The sequence below is a fragment of the Fundulus heteroclitus genome, unplaced genomic scaffold (genome assembly GCF_011125445.2).
Source record: "Fundulus heteroclitus isolate FHET01 unplaced genomic scaffold, MU-UCD_Fhet_4.1 scaffold_40, whole genome shotgun sequence".
NCBI classification, from domain to species: domain Eukaryota; kingdom Metazoa; phylum Chordata; class Actinopteri; order Cyprinodontiformes; family Fundulidae; genus Fundulus; species Fundulus heteroclitus.
In genome coordinates this window covers 1160533-1187487 of record NW_023396813.1, presented here as the reverse complement: position 1 = coordinate 1187487, position 26955 = coordinate 1160533, and the positions used below count along the sequence as shown (strand labels likewise).

At 42.3% G+C, this 26955-nt stretch overlaps 1 protein-coding gene across 2 annotated transcripts in view; it reads right to left on the bottom strand.

The window, feature by feature from the left end:
• Nucleotides 1-510: 510 nt before the first annotated feature.
• Nucleotides 511-26955, bottom strand: part of npr3 (natriuretic peptide receptor 3) — a 114350-nt gene continuing 87905 nt past the window's right edge. For both annotated transcript variants that reach the window (XM_036130983.1, XM_036130984.1), the window contains exons 4-8: nucleotides 16517-16652; nucleotides 6346-6440; nucleotides 6119-6245; nucleotides 5938-6022; nucleotides 511-1262 (exon numbers count right to left, since the gene is read on the bottom strand). In XM_036130983.1, the coding sequence (XP_035986876.1) occupies nucleotides 1151-1262; nucleotides 5938-6022; nucleotides 6119-6245; nucleotides 6346-6440; nucleotides 16517-16652 (555 nt within the window). In that variant the 3' untranslated portion in view covers nucleotides 511-1150. The remainder of the gene's footprint in view (nucleotides 1263-5937; nucleotides 6023-6118; nucleotides 6246-6345; nucleotides 6441-16516; nucleotides 16653-26955) is intronic.

The following is a 26955-nucleotide window of genomic DNA, read 5'->3' as shown; positions in this document are numbered from 1 at the left end:
GGGTGAGGAGCTCAGTCATCCGGGGAGGACTCAGAGTAGAGCCGCTGCTCCTCCACGTCCAGAGGAGCCAGTTGAGGTGGCTCGGGCATCTGGTCAGGATGCCTCCTGGACGCCTCCCTGGTGAGGTGTTCCGGGCACGTCCCACCAGGAGGAGGCCCAGGGGAAGACCCAGGACACGCTGGAGGGACTATGTCTCCCGGCTGGCCTGGGAACGCCTTGGGATTCCTCCTGAGGAGCTGGCCCAAGTGGCTGGAGAGAGGGACGTCTGGGCCTCCCTACTGAAGCTGCTGCCCCTGCGACCCGACCCCAGATAAGCGGAAGAAGATGGATGGATGGGTTCTTGCTGTGAGGCCTCACAACTACTGCCTACTTTCTCTTTATACTTCATTATTCCTCTTTTATTCCTTGGACCAAATAGTTTTACTGCTGTTTCTGCAGATTGGAACATTACCTTTTCAACATAGCAAAAATAAAAATGTCCTTTGCTATAGGAACAAAAATGACTAAAGCTCAGATCAATTAAAGCTTTATTTCTTTGCCTTCACATTAATTAAAAACAAACAAATTAGTTCCAATACCTAATCTATAAATTATTATCAATGATAAAGGCTATCTGGGAAATTGACATGTTTAGAAAGAAAAAAAGAAAGAAAATAAATAAATAAATAATCACAAATCTTTTTCAGGTTAAAACTGAAAATAAAAAATAGACAGCCTAAATGTAACTTTTGAAAAACGTACATTTGAAATTTGCAAAGTAACAATCTAAGTGATATAAAATCTAATTTAGGAGCAATTCCAGGATAAAACAGAAAAAAGCAAGGAAGCAAAATGTATTCCAATAATGTCATAATAAACTGAAAACCCTGTTTTTGGATAAAAATGAAAGCAAGAAAGTAAAGTATATTTTTTATAGCGAACTGTTCAGTTCACCAGTCAATAATATTTTGTGTCTTTTTGCAAACGAAAATCTAAGCTAATGGTGCTGTGCACCTGTTAAAACAGTCCCAGGCTCTAAAAAGTAACACTGTTCTGAATAAAACCAGAAATATCAGATTGTAGATGATATGGAATCACTGAAAAACACTGTAAAGTCTTTGGCCACATTCACACGTATGATCCACTGTAAGGAATTCGTCCGGATTGAAGATTACGCTGCTGAGAAATTTGATCTAATGGAGTCCTCTCGTAACTGATGGTGCTTCACAGATTCAGGCTCCTCACCATGTGTACGCCGCTGAATGGTTATCCTGTAGTTTTTTCTGCAGAACAATGATAATACACATGATTATTAGTTATGTTTCAATGGTGGGTTCAGCACCAAGTAGTAAAAAAAGTCAAAAGCACAATGTAGACAAGCTGTTGCTTCAGTTAGTCTTTTTTGTTTTTAATTCAGCTGAAAGTTGAACTCCACAGAATCTTAAAAGTCTATTATTTACTCCATTCACACAACAGTTCTGTGACATTCCTTCTTCTGGTTGTTTACACATGACATGAGCCAAGTGTTGCAACACTGTGTGCTTTTACAAAATCTACCAAAGCATTGAAACTAGGATCCAGCACATAAATTTGACTTGAACATCTCCGTCACACCATTGTAGTCAAAACAACATTGGTGGAGGGAATCACACACAAAATCTTCAAAGCCACATGTTGTGCGTAAATACAAAATGATCATGTTGTTAATGAGCTGACTGGACACCCCACACACGATCACTACATTACACCCCTGCATCATGATACCTTCTCTTCTATAAATACATGTAGAATTTCCACAATTTGATGACATAATCAACTGAGATAATTTGACATCAATATTTTTATGATTTTTACTTATTTCTGAAAAAAAGAAAACACCTTTCCTTTAGTCTGCAGTCTTCAGCAGTATGTGGTGTAGGTGTATTTATGTATGTATATAGTTGTCTGTCAGTGTTTCCTGCATTTTACCGATTATCTGCCTGCCCGTGTAAAGGTGAAAGCCAAATTAAAATGTCTTCATCCCATTTAAATAACATTTATTTATGTTATGAGGTAAATTTCTAATTGAATCATATTCAAACCAGACTTACTCCTTCATAATAGATATAGATAATACATATATTTTAAAGGCTATAGCTACAACTTTTCCCTCACAGTGATTTTTCAAAAATAATACATCCACAAAACGTCTAGAGAGGTAAAAAAAAGTATTAATTTTACTGAAAAGTAAATCATATATACCATATAAATAATTGTTTTATAATCTTTGACAGGCACAAAATACATAAATATTTACTTCTGGTTACAATGCCAACGTCAACACAAAAGGATTCTGCACCAAAAATCCCATCGTGTACTTTGTGAGGTCCCTTACATAACTGTGCAATTTGCATGAATGTCCAAACAAACACGACCCGAGAATCTAAAAGTATGTAATTGTACATTAGCATGTGACAGACTGTAAATAATTCTCAACTGGATCAAGAACCTGGAGAGCCAGTAGTATGTTTGTAAACATGTAACACACCATATACTGTTCTGGTGGTTTAAGCCAGACATGCGCTGTGCGAGTTTTTGTCCTTTTTCGGCCAATTCTTCAGTCGTGCGAGAATTTGTTGGATCGGGCCGAGTTTCAGCTTGATCGTGCGTCCTGGGTCGTTTAGTATACAGAGGGTAACGAGGAGCAATTAGCCTCTCATGACCGACTGCCCAGTTCCTTATGCCAGGAACCGGGCAGTCGGATGAAAATCAAACATGTTTGAAATTCAGTTGGCCTTCGTGAGTGATCATGAGCACATCCTGCTGTTGAAGCGGAGTTACGAGCGTCTATGAGCTGATTTCCCCCAACCTCGCGCACTGCGCATGTGCAAACAGGGGAATTCTTGCTCTTCTCAGACGAAAACACAGCTGTGGTGAGAAGCACTGTGGTGGTACATGTGACATGGAGTCAAACTACTGTTTCAATTCATATACTCATAGAATTGCCAAGGCAGCGCGTTTTGTTCTTTTGAGCCTTATATTTAACAGTGAACATTGACACTTCCATCTTTTTCTTCTTTTACTGTTTACATTGGGCTTCTGGATAGACGAGTCCGTATAGCAGCATTTCCCTACGGGGCTGATTCCGACGTGTGGTTTTTGACGTACAGTGTAAGAACAGAACTGTGAACTTTTAAACCCTGCGCTTTCGTTGTACAGTTTGAGCTGTATCTGAGTACAATGATTGAAAATATACAGTGTATGCCCGGCTTTACTTATTCTCAGCAGGGAGCAATAACCATCACAAATTAGGGAAATAAGCTGTTTTTAAGTCTATTAGTTTTTGATTTAATGTTCCTGAATCATTTGCCTGATGGAAGTGAGACAAACAGTGCATTGCATGGGTGGTTGGGATGTGTGGTAATACATCTGGCCCTTTTCTGGACTCTTGAAACATAAACCATGTCTAAACCTTATAGAGGGCATCCCACAATCCCATCTGCTAAGTGCTTCCACTCCTATGCTAAGCGGCTCCCACATCCGACTGTCACATTAAGACACAAGATGATTGTGTTTTTATTACGGTTCTATAAACATTTATGAGCAGCTGAGTAGGAACATCAGAATATTTCAGCTTCCTGAGGATGAAGAGCTGTTGTTTTGCCTTCTTCACCAGATGGGAGGTGTTCTCAGTCCAGAAGGAAATGTGATCCAGGAACTATGCTGTCCACCAGGAGCATGGTAATCTTCGTGTACCTCCTGTAGTCCACTATAACCTCCTTTGGCCTACTGGTAATTATTATTTTTGTTTCAGTCACCGCCAGAGACTCTGCTTCGCTCTGTTCCAGCTCACCTTTAGCCAGAGACCTCATTTCAGCCCAGCCTCAGCCTGAAGCGCTGTTCCAGCTAAGTCACAGCCAGAGACTTCATTCCAACTCAGCCCACAGTTTGGTTTCGCTAGTTCCGGTGTTCCGCCGTGGTTTCTGTCCTCGGCTCCTGTGCTCAGTCCTGGTTTCAAGTTCTCGGCTCCTGTCTTCGTCCTGGTCTCAAGTCATCGGCTCCTGTCTTCGTCCTGGTCTCAAGTCATCGGCTCCTGTCTTCGTCCTGGTCTCAAGTTCTCGGCTCCTGTCTTCGTCCTGGTCTCAAGTCATCGGCTCCAGTGTTCCTTCCTGGGCTGACTCTCCACACTACTCCTGCCGGCCAGCTTCTGCACCCTACATCTCCGTCTGATGAAAGACTCTGGGTTCCATCATCATCCATCATCCGCACTGTTCAATAAACTCACTTTTAAGAACTAGCTCTGTGTGTGCGTTCTGTGTCCGGGTTCATCCCAGAAAAATATCATGACATTACGGGCCGGCCAAGGGATGAACCCGAGCACGCACAGAGCGTGGTGCAGAAGCTGGCAGGATCTGCCCTGCCTCTGGTTCATCTTGCCGGGGTCGCTCTCCGCTAGACCCGCCTCTGACGCTGCCCAGCCTATTAAGACTATTAAGACCTTTCTAGTTTCTGTTTTTGTTTTGAGTTATATTTGGTCCTTGTGTTTTGAGTTACTTAACGTTCCTTAATTTTAGAGTATTTCAGTGTTTCTTCGATTTCTTAGAGTTCTTTAGTTTCGGTTTTATTTTGTGTTTTAGTTCTGCTTTGCTTTTAGTTCTTACTTAGAGTACTAGCGTTTCTATTTAGCTTTTTTTTCCAGCTCTGTTCTATTGTTCTAGGTTTGTCTTTAGTCTTCTGAGTTTTGCTTTTAAATTCTAGTTTTTTACCTTAGACTTCCTGTTTTGCTTTGTGTTCTTTTTTTTAGCTTTAGTTATCTAGTTTTTCATTAGTTTAGCTGTACCTACCCTCATCTCCCTGTTTTGCTTTTTTTTTTTTGCCTTAGCGTTTTGTTCCCTTCCCAGTTGGTTTTGTTTTGACTTTCTAGTTTTAGACCTGTAGTTCCTGTCTAGTCCCTGTCCTAGCCCTGTAGTTCCTGTCTGAGTTCTGTATTTATTTCTCTAGTTTCTGTTTTGTTCTGGTTTTCCCTGGTTTCTCTGTTCTGTTCACCTAAATCCTTTTAGTTCCTGTATTTCCCGGTGTTTAGTCGCCGCCAGAGCCCTCCGGCGCTTTAAGTCACCGGCTGTGCCCTCTGGTGCGTTCGACCTGTCGCTGCCCAGCGCACACAGGTCGCCGCCAGAGCCCTTCGGCGCTCCTAGGTCACTGTCTGTGCCCTCTGGCGCGCCTGGCCTGTTGCTGCCTAGCTCACCCTTTGTTCTTGGTTCTACGGCGTGTTGGGACGCCCTCTGTTCTTGTATCCTGGTGTTTTAGAAATTCCCTCATGCCCCGGCGATTTCTTCCTTGCGCCCCGGCGTTTCCCTCACGCCCCGGCGGGGTTTTTCCCTGCCGTTTCTGTTCACTAGTAGTGCTCCAGCGTTTCCGTACGCTGTTGAGCTCTAGTGTTTCAGTACGCTTGCTCTTCTCCCGCTGGCGTTTCCATACGCCCGTTCCTTTCCTCTGGTGTTGTCGTATGCCAATTCTTCCCTCTGGCACTGTCGTGCGCAAGTTCCTTCCCACAGTAATGACGTGGAAATAATGCATCTGATTTCAAATTAATGTACATAGTTCTGGAGCTATACCGGTTATGGAATAATGCATTTAAACCAGGGCAGAATCAGCCTGCACAGGCCCATTGTATATGATTCAGTGGCTGTCCAACAGTCCATACTGTAATTGTAGCCTGAGTCTGTTTCTACCTTAAACTGTTGCAGTTTAAACCTGCATCCTCCGCGGCCCAAAGTTTAACCTTAAGCAACGAACCTGTACTTCCCAGCATTCAGGATATTGGTATACATATATAAGTGAGGGATCAGCTTCATCAGTTTATTCATGAGTCCTGTGTCATTTCTCAAATTGAAACCAAAGAGAGAATTGTCACAAGCAAGGCTTGAAAGTGTTTTTTGAAAGGGACAGTTGTTTGGCATGTGTTCATATGGTTGTTACCTGAAAAAGTAGAATGCTATCAACATTACAGTTCCAAGTACAGCTCCAACCGTGACTCCTGTGAAAGCTGATACTCCCAGTCCACCTAAATATGAGACAAGTTATTGAGAATACCTCAAACATACACACTATCAACAAATCAAGCTGGAAGTTCTTTAAGTTTCTTCAACAGTATATTTACATGAATGATTTTCCACTTCTTTTTCTTTTTTTGGTTTTTCCTGTTTTCTTTTCAGAGTGAAATGATCACTACTGAAGGCAGGCAGCAGCTGAAAAGTTTTGTTTTTCCCAAAGTAGTTGCCTACCACCTGTAAATCAGAAATTTAGGATAAATAAACATACTTCGGGCACATTTTATCTTTTAGGACAGATTTAATATCTTAAAGAACTTTTGTATATTTTGCTTACCTCATAGCTACCTGCTTCAATGTTGGTCATGGCCATTAAAGAGAAATCTCCGACTCGATCACCATTGACATCTATGGATACCTGGCCAGCAATTCCTATTCATAATCATAGAAATGAGAACATCAAATACCTTACTGTAAAAAGGAACTACACCCTGTATAATTTCTTGGGTGGTCTGGCCTTTACTGGGTACCGTTTATAATAATAAAACCCTAACCCTTATGCCTAAAATAGTTTAGGTTTGACCAAACAAAAGAGAAGGATTTGTGCAGAAAATGATGCAACAGTTTTAACAAAACTTCAACCAATAGTAATTCATGTAGTAAAAAAAATTGCTAAATAGAGCACTTCAGTACAATTGTTGAACCTAATGTACAAGTCACCACACAAGCAAGGCTTGAAAGTGACAGTAATATTGTAATGTGTTACAAAAGTATTCACCCCACTGGTCTTTTTCATGTTTTGTTTCCTCACAACCTGAAATTAAAATGGATTTTTGAGTTTGCACCATCAATATGCATAATAGGACAAAATAACAGAAACCATCAGCATACATAACTGTTCACCACCCTAAAGTCAGTACATTGTAGGCAGGGATGGGCAGTATTTCTACAGGTATTTGAAATACGTATTTAAAAAACAAAATACTATTTTGTATTTTATTGAGATAATGAAAATTCTTTTGTATTTTGTATCAAAATACTTCAGTGTTGTGTATTTTTGTATTTTGAAAATACTGTAAAATACTTTCTGTGATGACATCTAACTATCTATAAAGCATGAGTGTGTGTCTATGGCACCTTTGCAGTCAAGTCCCTGTGATACCACTCCCGGCCACTAGGGATTTTTGGCACTGTTTCACACTTGCTATGCACAGTGCTGCGTATTAGATTAAGTCAGGTATCTTCTACTTGGTGCTTTGTCCAGACCAGTCAAGGAAATTGTTTCAAACCAAGTTGAGCAAACAAATTTACCTAGTTTATTTCAGTAACTAATTTATTCTCAACCATGAATCAATCTTTTTATCACATATTCCTGTTCAGTTTAACGTTCAGTGTAAGGCTAGGCTATTTAACTTTTGAATGTTAGCTGCTTACTAACTCTGTGTTAGTTTTACTGTTGTTGATTTCACCAGTGAAGATTCAAAGAATCACGTTTTTAAAGTTATTGTTATGTTACACGGTTTCCTTTTGTTTCATGTAATTAGCCTATAGCCTACATAGGACTGTTATATCTCGTTGTCAATATGTGTGCTGCTGCAGCACCACAGCTGACCTTCTCCGCTACTTGTAGTAGGCTAGTTTTGGCTCATACTACTGTTGGCCGTTTTAATTTACTTTTTCTTAGAAATGTACCTAAATAATGTTCTACTATTGACTGTATGTAGCCTACACAATATCAGTGTTGGGAGCAGGGATGGGCACAAATACATAAAATGTTATTTCTAAATGAAATGCAAAATACCCACCTTAAAAATGTATCAAAATAAACGACAAAATACAGCAGCCAAAAAATGTATCAAAATAAAATACTGTATTTTTGTATTTTCAAAATACTCCACTCTAAGCGCCTTTTTCTTCTATCCTTTCACTTGTACACTATCTTGAAAAACATATGCTGACCCCTCATGTTAGACACCCCAATATAAACATCTGCCCTGAGAAATGTTCAGTAACTCAAGAAGCCCTTCCTTAAGTATACTTATTTACTGTATTGGTGGAATAGATTGCCCACTATGAATCAGTGACAATAACTCAAAAGACAAACAATCCAAATAGGCCGTGGGACAGAATCTGTAGGGTGACTTTTCGTATGAACTGTCAGGGGCAACTTTCTTTCAATTATCCATTTTTTGATACAAAATACAAAGGCATTTTCATCATCTCAATAAAATACAAATTACAAAATAGCATTTTGTATTTGAAGTACGTATTTCAAATACTTGTATTAGAAATACTGCCCATCCCTGGTTGTGAGTAATGCAGTAAAAAGTAATTTAATCAGGCTACAGTATTGTATTGCTTTTTGCAGTAATGCAGTAATGTAAGGCATTACCAATACAACTTCAGTAATATTTTACTCGATACAATTCTCAGTAACTGAAGTTACTTTGCTTTTTAATCCAAAATTGAGAAATGCTTAATTGGCACCAGAGAAGATTATCCGAGAATTAAAAAAAGTCATCTATGCTGGTCCTGGAATTTGATTGCCCTGTTTAGATGACTGTAGAAAGGGAATTTGAGTTATCTTTGCCATTCATGCAACAAATGTAACATGCTTAGGCTATACTTCTCAATTCAAGCAGTGAGAATAACATAAAATGTTGCTTTTACGGACAAAGATCTTAGCCATTATTCTCAAACTATTTGCATTAGGTCTACACAACTGTAAGTGGAAGAAAAGGCAACCAGCAATGATGAGAACTATTTAAAGTCACCACACAATTTCACTATGGCTATATTTTAGTAGATTAAGTTGTGAGTGACCTTTGGCCGTTGGGGCCTACATTGTCCCATGAGCCATAACTGCAACCATTATATTGTTCTTTTGTTAGCCTTAAGCCTAGCTCAGTCATTATGCCATACCACATCATCTCCTGCCTCCAGCTGCATTGAACACGTGAAGAAATCCATATTTCCTGTTATTTTGGTGAAAGTAATGTAAACGTAGTGTAATGCCTTACAATTCAAAGACAGTAATATTGTAATGTAACAAATTATGGTTGAATCTGGGCGAGTAGAGGGCAGAACATGAGAACTAGAGTACTTCTTTTGATCCACAGTTTAGACAAGGTAAGGTTACACAGCACAAGGCTTACAAGTTGAGTTCACAAGCTTAGATCGCAACACTTGAGTTTGCAATTTGCCTTTCTTTTTTATGTTTTACAGTATTAATGGAAAAAACTGATTTTTTTTTTTCTTTACTTTTTTTGGTATTTACATTGATCAAGGTTGTGCACTGTGGTAGTTATGGTGTTAAATCACTTAAAATGTTAAAATGCCCGCTGGGTTCGCGAAGGTTGCTGGTGCTGATCTCCAGCTGTCAATAGGCGAGACGCGGGGTATAAACTCGACAGGTGGCCAGTCCATCACAAAGCAGAAATAGTCCAGACTTTTGCCCGATTTACTGTGATATCACCAAGACCTGCTGCGCTAGGTTAGCACAGGCGATGAATGTCGTTGTGCCAAACGAGTTATCCCCGGCAGAATTTGTATCCCCTGCGTCGGGAGAGTGTTTGAAATCAATAAAACTTTTAACCCCAGCATTGGAAAGTCTAAATATTTTTAAACATCACATTCTAATAAAATGAAATAGATTTTTTGAAACTCCTCGTATCATTCTATTTTTAAAAGCGACATATCTCATTTTCTTAATATCTCTATATGGTTCTAGGTTTAATTAAAATCTTATTTGATAATTTTGGCTGTACCTTTATTTAGTGTTCATTTGTTCACACGTGAAATCCACTTTATATGATCCATTCATGCGGGTCTAGCTACCAAAAAAGAAAAAGAAAAAAAGAGAACCAGCAGACAGCTGTGATGGACTCAGAAGGTGGATTCATGGTTTAAGCAGACAGACATGCGACAATCTAATAACATAAAGCTAATATTTTTGTGACACATGTGGAAATGACCACAGAGCCGTTTACTTTCTCAGAACGTGTTATATTGAGTGATCAATTGAGTTTTAACCGACATAGCAATCCCTTACGATCGCACTAACAAGTGTTACATTTTCAGTTTTAACCCACTAACTGAATGATAATGTAACGACACCATCGCTATATTTCGTTAAGAAAAGTAAAACATCTTAATTTCCACGCCTAATAGGTTGGAGATGAGGCGGAGTTGACTGGATTCATTCTTCCAGCTGAATGCGCTCCCGACGCAGGGGATACTAATTCTGGCAGGGATAAGTCGTTTGGCATAACACCTGTGCAGCAGGTCTTGGTGATATCACAGTAAATTGGGCAAAAGTCTGGGCTATTTCTGCCCTGCGATGGACTGGCGACCTGTCCAGGTTATACCCTGCGTCTCGCCCATTGACAGCTGGAGATCGGCACAAGCACCTCGCGAACCTAGCGTGGATAAGCGTGTTAGAAAATGGATGGATGGATGGATGGATGGATGGATGGATGGATGATGGATGGATGGACTGGGCTATTTCTTTTTTCTTGCCATCAAGATCTCTGCCAACTGGCGCCAGAAAATGCTATTATTGGGCTTTCTTCATCTGGAAACAGATGCATACAAACATCTTACAGATGCAGCCATGATGAACTAGTTGAACTTGCACAGCTGACAATACAGTGATCTAATTGGCTGAGCAGCAAAACTTGAATCATGTGACCTCTTGGACCGGAGCGCAACAGTTAAATTTATCGGCTATAACTTATTAATGTGCAAGTAAAAACGTGGGAACATTGGTGTTTTGAAATCACTGCTATGTGTAGCAACTTATCCAAGTGAAAGAAAGTTGCCCTCTGACAGTTCATACGAAAAGTCACCCTACAGATTCTGTCCCACGGCCTATTTGGATTGTTTGTCTTTTGAGTTATTGTCACTGATTCATAGTGGGCAATCTATTCCACCAATAGAGTAAATAAGTATACTTAAGGAAGGGCTTCTTGAGTTACTGAACATTTCTCAGGGCAGAGGTTTATATTGGGGTGTCTAACATGAGGGGTCAGCATATGTTTTTCAAGATAGTGTACAAGTGAAAGGATAGAAGAAAAAGGTGCTTAGAATGAAATATTTTGAAAATACAAAAATACAGCATTTTATTTTGATACATTTTTTGGCTGCTGTATTTTGTAGTTTATTTTGATACATTTTTAAGGTGGGTATTTTGTATTTTATTTGGAAATACATTTCGATGTGTTTGTGCCCATCCCTGATTGTAGGGCAAACAATACTGCTGCATATACTTCTGTAAGTGGCTTTAGATTAGTCTCTGTGGCTACGTTCACACTGCAGCCTGAAATGACCCAATTCCGATTTTTTTTGCCCATATGCGACCTGTATCTGATCTTTTTATGACAGTCTGAACAACACAGATTGGATTTTTTCAAATGCGACCCAGGCCACTTGGATATGTGGTCCTGAATCCGATACATATCTGATCTTTTCAAATGCGACCTGTGTCTGTTCGGCCGAGTCTCATTTATCCGACCTGTACGTCACCGATACTCGACAAACGTCACTATTCTGCATCCTGCTGTGCAGAAGCAGGAACAAAGACGACACCCATAGCGGACTACAATGAGAAGAGCAGACGGAAAGACAATAGAAATAGAAAATAAATGAATGACCGCAAAATGCGCGCCAGCATTATAATCCATGTTTACTTCCACAAACCCTGAGGATGCTTTGCTACGTGTGACATCATCGCGTCCTCGAGTGCGCATGCGGGACACTTCGGTTGAACGCATTCAGTTCACACAGGAGATCACATACAAGTCGCATATATTTGGAAATGTGAACGGACACGCAAAAAAAATCGGAATTGAGCATTAACACCTGCAGTGTGAACGTAGCCTATGAGCTCGCTACATTTGGTGCTACTGATTGGCTGAGGAGGCTTAAACTGGGTTGGTCTTCACCACCCACTGCACAGACAGACAGAGTAGACCAACAGGAAGAGACTGCGATACAGCAGTCTTACAAATTCAAAGACAGGTTTGATGGCTAAAAGTTTAGACACTATTTTACATTCATTCAAGTCAAAGGCAAAAATGTGCAGGATGGATAGATAAGTCAATGGAGAGTAAGCATGGAGTGTGGTTTGTATTTTTAATGAACGGTCTGAAGTAAGCCAAAGCTTGTACTTTGATCTTTGCAACTGTGTGGTTTAGTTTTGCACTCTGCTTCTTTAGTGGTATGCTGTTATCATTTACTGTCATAATGATGAAAATGCTTGAAGTACTTTCTAATTGGCTGTTCCTTGGATGGTGTGATTCCTATTTAATTTTATTACAAATTGTATTTTAGTTTATTATATTGCACTAAAAACATAATTTTTTTATTGCTATATCCATGTTATGGCCAGTTGTAGTGTGTTAATGTGCAATTCTAAAACATCTAATTTGTTGTATTGTTTTTATTATAAACATTGAACACAATAATAATAATTATAACCTATATTTCAATTGATAGGCATCTTGACTCTTGACACACTTGTCTTACCACAAACAAAAATTGTATCAATTAGTGTACAATGTTTTCAGATTTTAGTCAATTTAATTAATTATTATTTAATTTAACCGACCACTACCTGGTGGTGAGTTGGCTCCGATGGTGGGGGAGGAAGCCGGTCAGACCTGGCAGGCCCAAAAGTATTGTGATGGTTTGCTGGAAACGTCTGGCAGAGTCCCCCATTAGACAGAGCTTTAACTCCCACCTCCGGAAGAGCTTTGAACACGTCCCGAGGGAGGCGGGGGACATTGAGTCCGAGTGGACCATGTTCCGCGCCTCTATGAGGGAAGCCGTCAAGCTGAAGAAGGAATCCTAACTGGGCTTTATTGATTGAACTTGACTTTGTAAAGTGCCTTGAGATAACATGTTTCATGATTTGGCGCTATATAAATAAAATTGAATTGAATTGAATTGAATTGAATTGGCCTGTGGGACTCCGGAAGCAGCTGATGTGTACCGGCAGTCGAAGCGGCGGGCGGCTCGGCTGGTCGCCGAGGCAAAAACTCGGGCGTGGGATGAGTTTGGAGAGGAGAAAGACTTCCGTATGGCTTCGAAGCGATTCTGTTCCACCATCCGGCGTCTCGGGAGGGGGAAGCAGTGCAGTACCAACACTGTTTACAGTGGGGGTGGTGTGCTGCTGACTTCGACACGAGACGTCGTGCATCGGTGGGTGGAATACTTTGAAGACCTCCTTAATCCCACCAACACGTCTTCCATTGTGGAGGCAGAGCCTGGGGACTCTGGGTGGGGTTCTCCCATCTCTGGTGCTGAGGTCGCCGAGGTTGTTAAAAAGCTCCTTGGTGGCAAGGCTCCGGGGGTGGATGAGATTTGCCCTGAGTACCTTAAGGCTCTGGATGTTGTGGGGCTGTGTTAGTTCACGCGGCTCTGCAGCATCGCGTGGACATAGGGGGCAGTTCCCCTGGATTGGCAGACTGGGGTGGTGGTCCCCCTATTTGAAAAAGGGGGACCGGAGGGTGTGTTCCAACTACAGAGGAATCACACTCTTAAGCCTCCCTGGTAAGGTCTATTCGGGGGTTCTGGAAAGGAGGGTCCGTCGGATAGTCGAATCTCGGATTCAGGAAGAGCAGTGTGGTTTTCGTCCTGGCCGTGGAACACTGGACCAGCTCTACACCCTCATCAGGATTCTGGAGGGGCCATGGGAGTTTGCCCAACCAGTCTACATGTGCTTTGTGGATCTGAAGAAGGCATTTGACCGTGTTCCCCGAAGGATCCTGTGGGGGGTACTCCGGGAATATGGAGTACCGGGCCCTTTAATAAGGGCTGTCAGGTCTCTGTACGACTGGTGTCAGAGTCTGGTCCGCATTGCCGGCAGTAAGTCGGACTCGTTTCCGGTGAGAGTTGGACTCCGCCAAGGTTGCCCTTTGTCACCGATTCTGTTCATAACGTTTATGGACAGAATTTCTAGGCGCAGCCAAGGTGTTGAGGGGATCCGTTTTGGTGGCCTTAGGATTGCGTCTCTGCTATCCGCAGATGACGTAGTCCTACTGGCTTCATCAGGGCGTGATCTACAGCTCTCACTGGAGCGGTTTACAGCTGAGTGCGAAGCGGCCGGGATGAAGATCAGTGCCTCCAAATCCGAGACCATGGTCTTGAACCGGAAAAGGGTAGAGTGCCTCCTCCGGGTTGGGGAGGATGTGCTGCCCCTAGTGGAGGAGTTCAAGTATCTTGGGGTCTTGTTCATGAATGAGGGGAAGATGGAGCAGGAGATCGACAGGCGGATCGGTGCGGCATCTGCTGTGAAGCGGGCGCTGTACCGATCCGTTGTGGTGAAGAGAGAGCTGAGCCAAAAGGCGAAGCTCTCGATTTACCGGTCGATCTACGTTCCTACCCTCATCTATGGTCACGAACTTTGGGTCGTGACCGAAAGAACGAGATCTCAGATACAAGCGGCTGAAATGAGTTTTCTCCGTAGTGTGTCTGGGCTCTCCCTTAGAGATAGGGTGAGGAGCTCAGTCATCCAGGGAAGACTCAGAGTAGAGCCGCTGCTCCTCCACGTCGAGAGGAGCCAGTTGAGGTGGCTCAGGCATCTGGTTAAGATGCCTCCTGGACGCCTCCCTGGTGAGGTGTTCCGGGCACGTCCCACCGAGAGGAGGCCCAGGGGAAGACCCAGGACACGCTGGAGGGACTATGTCTCCCGGCTGGCCTGCGAACGCCTTGGGATTCCCCCGGAGGAGCTGGCCCAAGTGGCCGGGGAGAGGGACGTCTGGGCCTCCCTACTGAAGCAGCTACCCCCGCGACCCGACCCCGGATAAGCGTAAGAAGACGGACGGACGGACAGTATTAAAGTTCCAATTACAGGACAGTCATCCAAATTCGTTGACATTTTAGATCGGAAAAATCTAACTGAATAAATACTTTGCCTAGTAACTAGTTACTTAGTGGGGAGTTGCCCACAAGCCTTTTTGCAAACTCAAAACATACCTTCCTATTTCTAACAATAAGTAATATTTTTTTTTCTGGCCCCTCTTCCATAAAGCCCAGCTCTATGTGTCATGGTTTAGTTTTTGTCTGGCCTTTTTTGTTAGTTTTCAGTTCCTCCTCCTCCTCTCACTCAGCGTACCCTCCACTCCCTCTGCAATCAGTCACACCTGTTGGACATTAATTAGTCAGAACTAAGTCCACCAGCCAGCCTCCCTACATAAGCCTCCCTCAGTCTTCTCTTCCCTGCCGGTTCGTCATCATTCTCCACTCACTTCACGTCTGTCAACCTGGTTTGCCCTGCTTGCTGCTGGAATCCTGCCACCTCTGTGTCTCTATCTAAGTCTGTGCCTGCTGCTGGATTTTTCTGTGTCACCTCTGAGTTTCAAGTAAGGCATCTGCTCGCTGCTAGATTAATCTGCCTCATCTGTGCTTCAACTGCTGGATTTACCTGCCTCACCTGAGCTTCAAGTAAGGCCTCTGCCAGCTACTGGATTTTCCTGCCACCTCTGAGCTTCTATAGGCCTCTGCCAGCTGCTGGGTTTCCTGTCTCCTCTGTGCCTCAAGTCAAGCCTCTGTTAGCTGCTGGGTTTCCTGCCTCCTCTGTGCTCCAGCAGCCCTGCGCTCAAGTACTCTCTCTGGTCCGTCAGCTCCTGCTCTCATCTACACCCCAGTTTCAGTCCAGTCCTGCCTCTTTGGTTTCATCATCCACTACTCATCTTTCTGCCAATAAACTCTCAGTAAATAGCTCCGTGTGTATGGTGTGCATTCTGGGTTCATCTTAGAAAAATAACACTATGTAGCATACACTTATTGTGGTCCAATGGACAGATCCTTCAGGCTCTGTTGTGGCCCTCTCTTGGCAGGTTTTTTGTGGTACTACATGCTTTCTACATGATGGATCTGATGGTGCTCTGCTAAAACATTAAAGAGTTTAATATTTTTTATAACCCCACCCTGACTTGTTCTCAACAACTTTGTCCTTGACTTGTCTGGAGAGCTCTTTGGTCTTCATTGAGTGATGCCTCTTGTTTAGTGGTGCTGCAGCATGTGGGGCCTTTCAGAAAAGGTGTTTTTATACTGACAGATCATGTGACACATACAGGTGAACTTCATTTGACTGATTAGGTGACTTTTTAAGTTAACTGGTTGCACCAGAACTTTTTTGTGTTTTCATGGGAAGAGGTTAGATACATATGCACACGGCAATTTTCTTTTTTTTTTTAATTCTTTTTTATATATAAATATAGGCATGCCAATACTGAAGTTTGAACATGTGTTTGAGAATCTTGCTGTGAGCTGTCTTACAGCTGATGGTTCTGGCAGACTATTTAAAGGAAACAAGTGTTTTTTCCAAGTAAGACAATAAGCCCAAACGCACAGCCAAAGAAACTCTTACTTGGTGACAGAGAATTAAAACTGCAAGAATGGTCCAGTCAATCAGCTGTTTTTCACATTTAATATGCTTAATTTTATGCACAATTCTACATTAGTTTGTCAATTTTATTCATAGTTTAATACGCACAGTGCTTTACCTTCAAAGGTTCTGTTCCACATGTGTGAGGTTATCTCAGTACCGTTCTTCTTTGTGTATCCATTCTTCATGCCCTCGTGTAATGCAATGGTATATAGCACCATAGCATCATGGAATCCTTCAACAAACATGTTAACCTGACAGAAAACAGAGTTTGCAAAGTCAAAAACACTAAGTCAGGGGTGTCAAACTCATTTCTATATTGGGCCACTTTGACATCAAAGTCATTAAAAGGGCTGGTTGCACATGTATATACGACACTTGATTTTATAAGTTCATTTCAGTTCACATAGAAGCATAAAAAATGCACAGTAACATAAACATAGCACCCTTAGGTCCAGTTCATACGGATTATCTACAAAAAAAGTTGATATTGGGATGAGTGACATTTTAAACTCATTATTCTGGATCCATCTTCTGATTCTACTTCTACAACTGCAAAGAGAGAAGCAAAACCAACTGATAAAGTATTACAGATACAAACAACCACCGCATTGATACCATCACTGAGGAATATACAGTAAACAAAATGTATAAAGTGACAACTAAATCAGAATCAAAATCAAATACACTTTAATAATCCCAGAGGGAAATTACTGTTTCATTTCCATTAAACATAATAATAGGGGTTTTCTGTATAGAAGTAAATCTGTAAGATACTGAATCCAAGCACCTGAAAGTGTTTGCAAGAGTTCACTTGTGCATGTAAGGTTTATCCATAAGAAAAATGCCCAGTAGTGGTTGTGAGGAGCCAAAGACCCACCCCCCAGAGCGCTGAGGCAGAGAACGGGGTAACCACCGAAATGCATTGTTCTCCACAAACCCTCCCAGAGAGGGAGGCACCGCTAGCCGCACCAACATAGTCTGCAGGCCATAGATAAGCTGTGAGAACGGAGAGCCGACCGCAAACCAAGCCCAACCTGCTCTGTGTTGGAATTCCTCTTTCCAGGACAGGACAGTGGGTCAGTGCCCACCCCCTGACGCATCCAAAGATTGCCACCGGCATTTTAGGAAGCCAATGGTACACTCCAAAGTTGAGCACACACAGGTTGTGAGCAGTATTAAAGTGTGCATCCTCTGCACTCTGATTGAAAAAGAATTCAAGAGCCAGCGCCTGTGTCACCAATGCAATGCTCTCGGGAGTCTAAATCAACATAAAAGTGCCAGCCTCGGCCGAGACTGGCACTTTAGCTCTCCCCTGGAATATGGGGGAGGGGGGGGGGGCTTAAGTATTCAGGGCTGGGTGTGGGGGAGGTAGCACCTCAGGGTTTGTGGGGTGGGCTCTGGTTTGGTTAGTTCCTGTTAGCCCCATCTCCAGGTGCATGGGCTCGTGGGTCATCTTGTCTGGGATCGGGGTGTGGGGTTAGGACTGAAGTATGGACTGGGTAGGTCCGGTTGTGTTGGTCCCCCCCCCATCTTGATGTTTGGTTTCACCTCCTGAGTCCAGCGGCTGCATACCCCTCTGGGGTGCCTGGACCTCTAGGGGCACTAGGGTGGGAACGTGTGAATGTGACTGTTTATATGGTTTTCTGTTTGTCTATTTGTCAGGTTGGGTTTGAACTGCCCCCTCTCCTGGGACATCTCAGGTCTCCACTAAGTGTGGAGCCCATCCCCACATCCTGCTCTCCTTTGTTGGTTGGCGCCTTGACCCGCAGGTGCGCTGGTAGTCCTCGGTGTCCGGGGCTGGGTGCTCAGGCAGGCGCCGGCTCACTTCTGGTGGCTGCTTTGCGGGGTGCCCCTGGGCCTCGGGTCTATGGGCCCATGGCTGGATCCGCTCTGGTGTAGCTGGCGTTTGGCGGAACCCATGGATCCAGGGGGGTCTGTGGCTTTTGGGGGGGGGGGGGGGTTCTTGGGGCACCAAGGAGCTTTCCTTGTGTCAGCCCCTCTTGGGTACCTTTGCTCAGAGGGTCCCTTCGGGCAACTGGGGTTTAGGTTCCCCTGGCGTCTTCCTCGCTACTCTGGAGGGGAGGGTCTTTGGCTCATCACAACCACTATTGAGCATTTTCCTCATGGATAAACCTTACATACACAAGTGCACTCTCACAAGCAGCTAGATTAGATTACATTCAACTTTATTCTCATTACACAGGTACAGGTACAAGGCAATAGAATGCAGTTTAGGTCTAACCAGAAGTGCAATAGCAGCAAGTGCAGGATATGCAATGGTTCCATACGTACAGGACATGGATTTGTACTGAATCAAGCTACACGTGCTTGATTCAGGTACTTACAGATTAATTCCTATAAACCCCCTGTTATTCTCTTTAGCTGTCACTTTATAAATTAATCCATCCATTTTCCAAAACGCTTATCCATACTGGGGTCACCAAGGGGTGCTGGTGCCCATCTCCAGCTGTCAATTGGCGAGAGGCGGGGTACACCCTGGACATGTCGCCAGTCCATCGCAGTCACTTTATACATTTCATATTAAGTGATACTGTACATTCTTCAGTGATGGTATCAAGGCGTTGGTTGCTTCTAGGCAATACTTCCATTGGTTTTGCTGTTGATTTTAGAGCTCTCTTTGCAGACTCAGATAATGTTATATTGCTTTCTCCCTTTCCTCCCCTCTTTTCTTTCACCTTTTCACTCTTTCAGCGTTTTGTCTCATGCTTTTTCTCTCCTCTTTTATCTTCCCGTTTGAGTGTCCATTGACCATGCATAAAATCTAAGAAAGCTTTTTGGATTTATAAATCAATCGGAGCACTGTGGCCAAAGCACTAAGGCTCCACTTGTGAAAAAATAAAATCTGTTGGGCTCTTTTTGGCATTACGACAACAATTCTTAATGCCAGACAGAACAAAAAAAAAAAAACAAAAAAAAAATCGGACAAATTTGCATGCTCAGTGATACACAGAAATATTTTATTTCAGTCATACAGGTTGTAGTCTGGTGTGTATAACTTACTGTTGAGTGTTTTGATTTTCTTTAACACAGTCAACAGAATTTGACATTTTATCTTTTTGCATCAGAATCCTGATCGTACAATGTAGGAACACAGCTAGAGATTGGCATAGTACAACATGAATTCTATGGCAATGTGTGTACAAGACGACAGGTCACAGGGCATATATCATTCCAACGACAATCCTAGAATGGGTACTAAACCCCACTGAGAAGCCCAGAGGAGCTGAATAAGAGAACCAAAAGTTGGTATATGTCACATCAACAGTAATGATTGAGATTCAGCTACAAGATACAAAACACATTCAGGCTGAGGCTAAAGAGTACCAGAAAAAGATCTGACAAAAGGTGTCATCAAATAACAACAAGGCCTTTTGCGGGACCAGTTACACAAGTGAAGACATTTCAGAGTCTCAAGTATAAAGAGTTGGATTGCACCAAAGGGTCCCCAGAAAGGGGATAGCCTTTGTAAATATAAAGAAATAACATGCCACGCCACAACAGGGAAGTTCCCGTCAGGCAAAACCACCAGACGAGCCCAGCAGAATCAACAATAGTAACTTTATTTTCTGGACAACTGGAAAGTTTTGGACAAAGAGTGAACACATGGCATTAACTATTTACTTTGCCCACCCTGGATTACAAAGCGGGATATAAATATAATGTACAAATACAGTCAAAGTATGCAGGAGTGCTACTTGTGTGTGTGTGTGTGTGTGTGTATATATATATATATATATATATATATATAGTAAATATAGTTTTTAAGTAGTCTTTCTTTTCTCTGTAACTTCTGCACTAAAATAATTCCCTGAATATGTAAAGATCTCGGCACTGGTGACCACAATTCAGCACAACTGCTCAACTCCACCCTGCCTGCAATTAGCTCTCATGGTTCCACCTGTTTTCACCACCATATAATCCCCGCGCTGATCAGCTTCTAGTGCCAGATTGTCTCAAGCCTCACGGTGAAAGCATTCCAGCATTCTGAAAAATTAAGCCTGTCTGTTGCTCGATCTTGATCTGTTCCCTGTTTTCTGAGCCTGCCTGGAACCTGCCTTGTCTGGAACATGGAACCACCTCCCTGGATTGCCTGCCTGTGTAACGAACCCCGCCTGCTTGCGAGTACCCGAACTTGTCTAACCCCTCTGATTCTGTGAGCCCGTCAGTTACTGGACCTGGACCAAACTGGAACCTGACTCTTGGATAACCCCTCTGTATCGCAGCTGGATCTTTGCCTCCCTGTTACCGGACCCGGACCGATTGTGGACAAACGCCCCTGGATTTGCCCGCACGGATTGTCTGCTGTTCTGTCGGCCCCACCAGTCACAAGTCGGCTCTCAGCCCCCTGGTTTTCCCCCCAGTCAGGTTAGTGACCCAGTTCGTTCGCACATTGTCTCTCCTGTCAGTGCTGGTCACTAATCTGTTCCTTTGCCTCCAGGGGTTTCCTGCACAGTAGCGGGAGCTGCGCGTCCCAAGAGCCTGCATTTGTTCTCCTTTAATAAATGTGTTTGAAATGTCACTGACCTGTTGTGGTTGAGTCTTGGGTCCTAAGTCCGGCTATTACAGAGTATGATTAACATACAGCTTCAATTCATCTCGTTCACTGCGTATGCCTCTGACTACTGTCATTTTGGTCAAATTTGTTTTATGTACTGTATCAAACTTCATAAAATATTTCATAAAATGAATTTGTTGTTCCAAATATATTTACTATTTTAATCACTTTTTTGTCTTGTCAACAGTTTATCTTTCCTACAGCCTGGATCACAAGTGCATGAACAAATGTACAAATTATGTGATTGCATAATCCAGCGACTTGTGGCAAGTTTTGGGACAGCCATTAGTGAGTTTCCTTGCTGAGGAGCTGGTGACAGTGGCCATTAGCTTAATAGCTTTCTCTTAAGTTAAACAAAATACCATTAATCAACTTTAATGTTCCTTGTTAGTGTTATATGAACACTGGGGGCACTATTGGGCGATTGTGGAGTGAACCGAAAGAAGCATTATGCTTAAAACAGATCATGTCTAACTTGGCTAGTAGCAGACCTCTCAACTTTTATTAAAAGTTAAGAGTGAGATGTTGCTAATTTTGGTGGCGGGGCTTGTTTGGGGCGGGGCTAACCGGACCCTGGAAGAGCCGGTGGAGTCTCAACGCCATCTCATTTTTATCCCACCAGATTTTGAAGCAGACATGTATTACTTTTGTTAAAAAGAGAAAGAGACGTATTAATACTTTATTGTTCAGTTAATGGATTAAAACATAAAAAACACACAAATGTTCAAATAATACAGAATAAAATTAAGTAGTTTTAAGTTATTGTCCGAATTATTACACTGTTACACATTCATCTATGGGTTTGTTTATCATTGTAGATCTATAACCTGATTGGTGGATCAGGCTGCGTTTCATGAAGCCTTTATAGTCAACATTTTCCCCTCAGCAGCAACACTGAAGCACACAGAGGTTCCCGCTGCGTCTTTACTCACGATCCAGCTGCTGATGTCTCCCTCTTTTCAGATCCATGCACTTCTAGACTGTTACAGTTTATAACATTCTCATCACCTTTCACAGCGACAGGTTTCTCAGTCAGTCGCCGCGCTGACCAGACAAATCTCTATTGCTCTCGTCAGTGCGCTCTGGGCGCTGAGATGGGCGGATTTTACCCCCATTGGTGCGCTGCGTGTCAGGGATAAACAGTGGGGGAAATGCATAACTAAATACTGTAAAGGGCTCCTATAAAGGGAACAGGGGTACTGACAGATCTGAGATGAAGCCCCTGATGTTACAAGTTCTTTAAAATGACCCTTAAAAGTGCGCACCTGAATTAAAGCGCAAGGCAGCAGCCCACCGAAGCGCCACTGATTCTATGTTGTTAAAAACAAAATAGCATGAAACACAGCTACTAACTCTCCTTTTGACTTTAACTGGCACACGTTGCTACCGATGTGAGGACATTAAACGTAGTGATTCACGTTTTGAATGGTTAATGGTGATAAAAGGACCTGCTCCGAGGGAAAGGAGGGGGAGAGGAGCAAGCGCTGAGGCACAGAAATACGGTGCATGTAGTTAAAAAAATACAGAATTAATAAAAACGAAACTTATAAATAGACTAAGTGGCTTTTTAAACTGCATCTGGTTAGCAGAACTGTTTTATGATCCAGCGTGCAGCCATGCAGCAGCTCCACCCCCTCTTCTCCCCTCCCCTCCTGTGTACATGGTACAGGACCTTACCGGCTTACTTTCACCACTGGTTAAGACTAAAATTATTCATAACTCTGATCACTCTTCCTGCTGCTCTGTTAACATGAACTGCAGCAGGAATTATTGATGGCCACAAGCTGTGAAAGAAGCCCAAACAGCTCAGCAGAAGGAGGAGTTTTGTCGTCCGCAGCCCAGATGGGCTTTGTGATTTTTATGCGTGAGAAATGCCATGTGTTGCGTGTGAAGTTAGTGAAATGCGTGTGTCACACGTCAATGCGTGAGAGTTGAGAACCCTGGCTAGTAGCAAGGTAACAGCTAATAATGCTTGTGGACATTAGAGCATGTTTAAATGAACCATCAGTCATATTTCAGTGCACTGAATGGCTTGGAAAACACAAACATTAACGTCCCATCAGTGTTTAAAAACCCTCATGGAAATAAAGTTTGTCATCACCTTAAAACACAACTCAAAACTCATTTGTATAGCTTTGTTTCAAAAGATCGCTAGCAGGTAGCTTGGCTTGTTACCTCTAGGTTTTAACCCCAGTTTAACCATAAAGCACAAGGAAAACAGACCAGAAGTAAATAATCTCAAATTGTTTCATCCCAAACTAACTTTCCTTGTTTTCTCTGCTAAACCTCATCCTTTATCGTGCCCAGTTCTGGTGTCTGAGGAACAGCCACCACGGGCCGTAGCGAGTGCTTCGACCGGGAAAAGGCTTTTGTTTTGGGATCCAGGTCCTCTGGGTAAGAAGGCAGCTCTCAGTCACAGCTGGGGCAAGTGCTTGGGGAACAGCATGTCAGGTTGAGGATGTGCTCTTCCTGGCTGTAGGAAGAAATATCACATGCAGCCTGTTTCTGTAGTGGCTGGCTGCCTTCTTTGATGCCTGTTTTCACAGAAAGCAGAATGTACTTAGCTTAGTCTGAGGAGTGGCACTCTACGGAAGAGTATTGCTGCCACTGGACAAAATATTTTTTTTGTTGCTTATCTTGTATAAACATGATAATTATCTTGTATAAACATGATAATTATCTTGTAAAAACGTGATAATTATCTTGTAAAAACGTGAAAATTATCTTGTAAAAACGTGATACCTTATCCAGATGGTGGCGCTAGTATGCTTTTAGTCTGTATTGACCGCAAGACTCATTTAAAGAGAAGAAAAGAAGAAGTTTTGCCTTGCAAGTACATTGTAGAGAAAGGATGGCTGAAAAGTTGGACAACGCTCTGCTGCGATTCCTACGAAACCGTGGCGTACCAGAAGAGTGTCTGTCACGCATGCAAGAAGACCGTGTAAGTGTATTTTCCCGCCACTCATATTTCAGAAATATTATTAGCCATTGGTTATAAACTTTCACTTTTTAACAAAAGTAATACATCACTCAATAATGTCTGGTCAGATAAAAATGAGACTGAGTTGACTGGACATGCTCTTTTAGGGTCCAGTTAACCACGCCCCCAATCACACCATGCGACCAAAATTAGCATAATCTCACTCTTAACTTGAGCAAAGTTGAGAGGTCTCATTATAAATTAGTACAATAAGCATGAAGCTAGTTATTTTGTTTGCCTACTTTAGTCTGCCATTTTAGCCTACATATAAGATGCGGATAAACTAAACTTTGTTAATTAGATTTTTTTTTCAAGTTATTGTTGTATCTTCACTTTAGTTGCCTCCCAGAGTCAGGTGTACTTTGGGTGCGCGTCAGGCTGTGCCTAGGTGTCTACAGAGATAACCCTTTTGTGGTTCCTCATATTCTGTACACCCAGTGTCCTCCAGTTCATAACTGGCATCACAAAAAACCATATGAACCCAATGTGAACATGATCTTTTTTTGTATTTTGCCAAGAGGAACACCATTCCATTCACCATAAATTAAGTGAATGCCATAATTTTCACTCTTTACATGGCAGAAAGACCGTCTTTATTCAGGAGATACCACTTAGGGCATTAGTTGTGTTTTTGTATAGGAGGTGAGAATCGCAGTTTTCTTGCTCCTTTTGTCATGTTTCTCCTCATGGTTTTTTTCCTGCTATTCATAAACCTTTGACAGAACTAAATAGTTTTCACATCCTTGAGGTGTGTATCAATACATTTGTGTCAGAATGACCCGATGACAATATTTGTAACTTTTTTTGTACAGATTTCAGATTAAATGAGAATATGAATAAAGTTAACCTTTTACTTTTTCCAATGCTGAGATCCATTGGGGAAAAGTCATAAAATTTCAAGTAGGATAAAAATCTTTTTTTCTGCTTTTGAACTTGGTTTTAGGCCATTATGACCCGAAGGGAACAGAGGGGTTAAATACAGCTGACTCTGGGGTGGCCTGTTGGCTACGTTGATTAAATCAAGCACATATGGCTGTCAGAGGGATGCTATTTATTTATGTAGTGAAAGTGAGAAGTTTATGGTTAATGCAAAGGTACATTTGAAAACTATGCAGCATTCTGTCTTGAGAGAAAGTAAAAGACAGATTGTGTGTGTGTGACTTTGTGCACACTCTTTCTTTAAAGTTGCCACAGGATATGGCAAAAATTAACAAGCTTCTTTGTAAGTGCTAATATGATTTTCCTTCTACACAGATTGACGCAACAGTTATTGACTGCATGGATGATGGCACTCTATCTGGTTACATCCCAACATATGGGGATCGCATAGCAGCAAGACGCTTCAGTTTGGAAAGTAAAGGTACAAATTCAAAAGCTTCAACAAAACATTCACTGCTTGAAAAACTAAAGAGGAAGATGGGCCTTGATGGCAGTGATGATACAAACTTGGATGAAGCCGAGACATCTAATCCAAAGCGGAAAACGCAACATGGAAAATCTAACAAATGGGCAGAAAAGAAGGCATGAAGGCAAACAAGTGAGGAAACGCAGGGGAGGAGAAACAAGGACACTTGATGTGCCCAAAGGTTCAAAGAAATCAGATCTTATTAATTATTCCAAAGAACTTTTCTTCCCAAATGGAAAATGTAGATTTGGACATTTTGAGACATTCAGTCATGACATTTTGGACTTCCAGGAAGAAGCTGTGTTGGATGAAAACATCACTGTGGGGGAACTATACTCTGTACTGAGATTAGGGATGTTAAGATTTTACCTGTGCACTAAAAGTCAGATCAGTTTAGATGTTGAAGAATGTGGGGAAGAGAAATCTGATGAAAGTAATCTGGAAATGGCAGACATTCTTAAAGATGACCAAGTAACTGAAACCATAGACATTCAATCATCAGATTTTGAACTCGATACAGATGCACTGTCAGACACATCTGAGGTGACTTTCGGCCCAGTCCATGGAGATCCCATATCTGGTCAACTTGATGACACTTTGATATTTCAACCCAGCATGCAGTTTGAAGGAGAAGAATCAGATGTCATATCTATTGAACTTCCTTCCACAAGCACAGCACACTTCACTTCAGTATCAGCTTATGAAGCAAGCACCAGTACAGCATCGTATGAAGTGGTTTCTATCACTGTGAAACTTCACCGTAGCAATCTCCTTGAGGAGTTGATAACACAGTTTAAAGATCAAACACTCCTAAGTCAAACCCTGAAATTCAGTTTTATAGATGAAAAAGGAGCTGATGCAGACGGCGTCTCAAGAGACGTCTATGCTGCTTTTTGGACTGAGTTTATGGATCGCATAGCAGAAGGGGAGGAATCGAGGGTCCCTTCGTTGCCTAATAAATGGCAGAAAGAAGAATGGAAATCCATTGGCCGGGTCCTTCTTAAGGGATTTACAGATCATGGATACTTTCCTTGTCGCTTTGCCCCTGCTTTTTCAGTTGCTCTCATTTTTGGTGAGAGTGAAGTCTCAGATGAAATGCTGTTAGAAAGCCTTCTCCTGTTCATCTGTCAATCAGACAGAGATCTTGTGACCACCGCCTTAAGACCAGACAGTCTGATTGAGGACCGAGATGAACTTATAGATCTTTTGGATCGTTTAAATGTAACTACACTTCCAACAGAAGATAATTTAAAAGCAATCCTTGTAAGTGCAGCACACAAGCATTTGATTCAAAAACCAAGATATGCAGTGGAACAAATGTCTACAACAGCTAGCCACATTTTAAAGGAATCATTTTCCACCCCACAAGGTCTTCTACAGATGTATCAAGATAAAAAGCCAACAACAAGAAAGGTGTTGAAGTTACTGGATGCATCTCCAACAACTCAAGCAGAAAATCAAAGCTTTCGTTTTCTGCAGCAATACATCAGGGGACTGGATGATGCAGGACTCAGAAGAATGTTAAGATTTGTTACAGGGTCAGATGTTATCTGTGTGAACAAAGTTGAAGTGCTGTTCACATCAGTAGAAGGT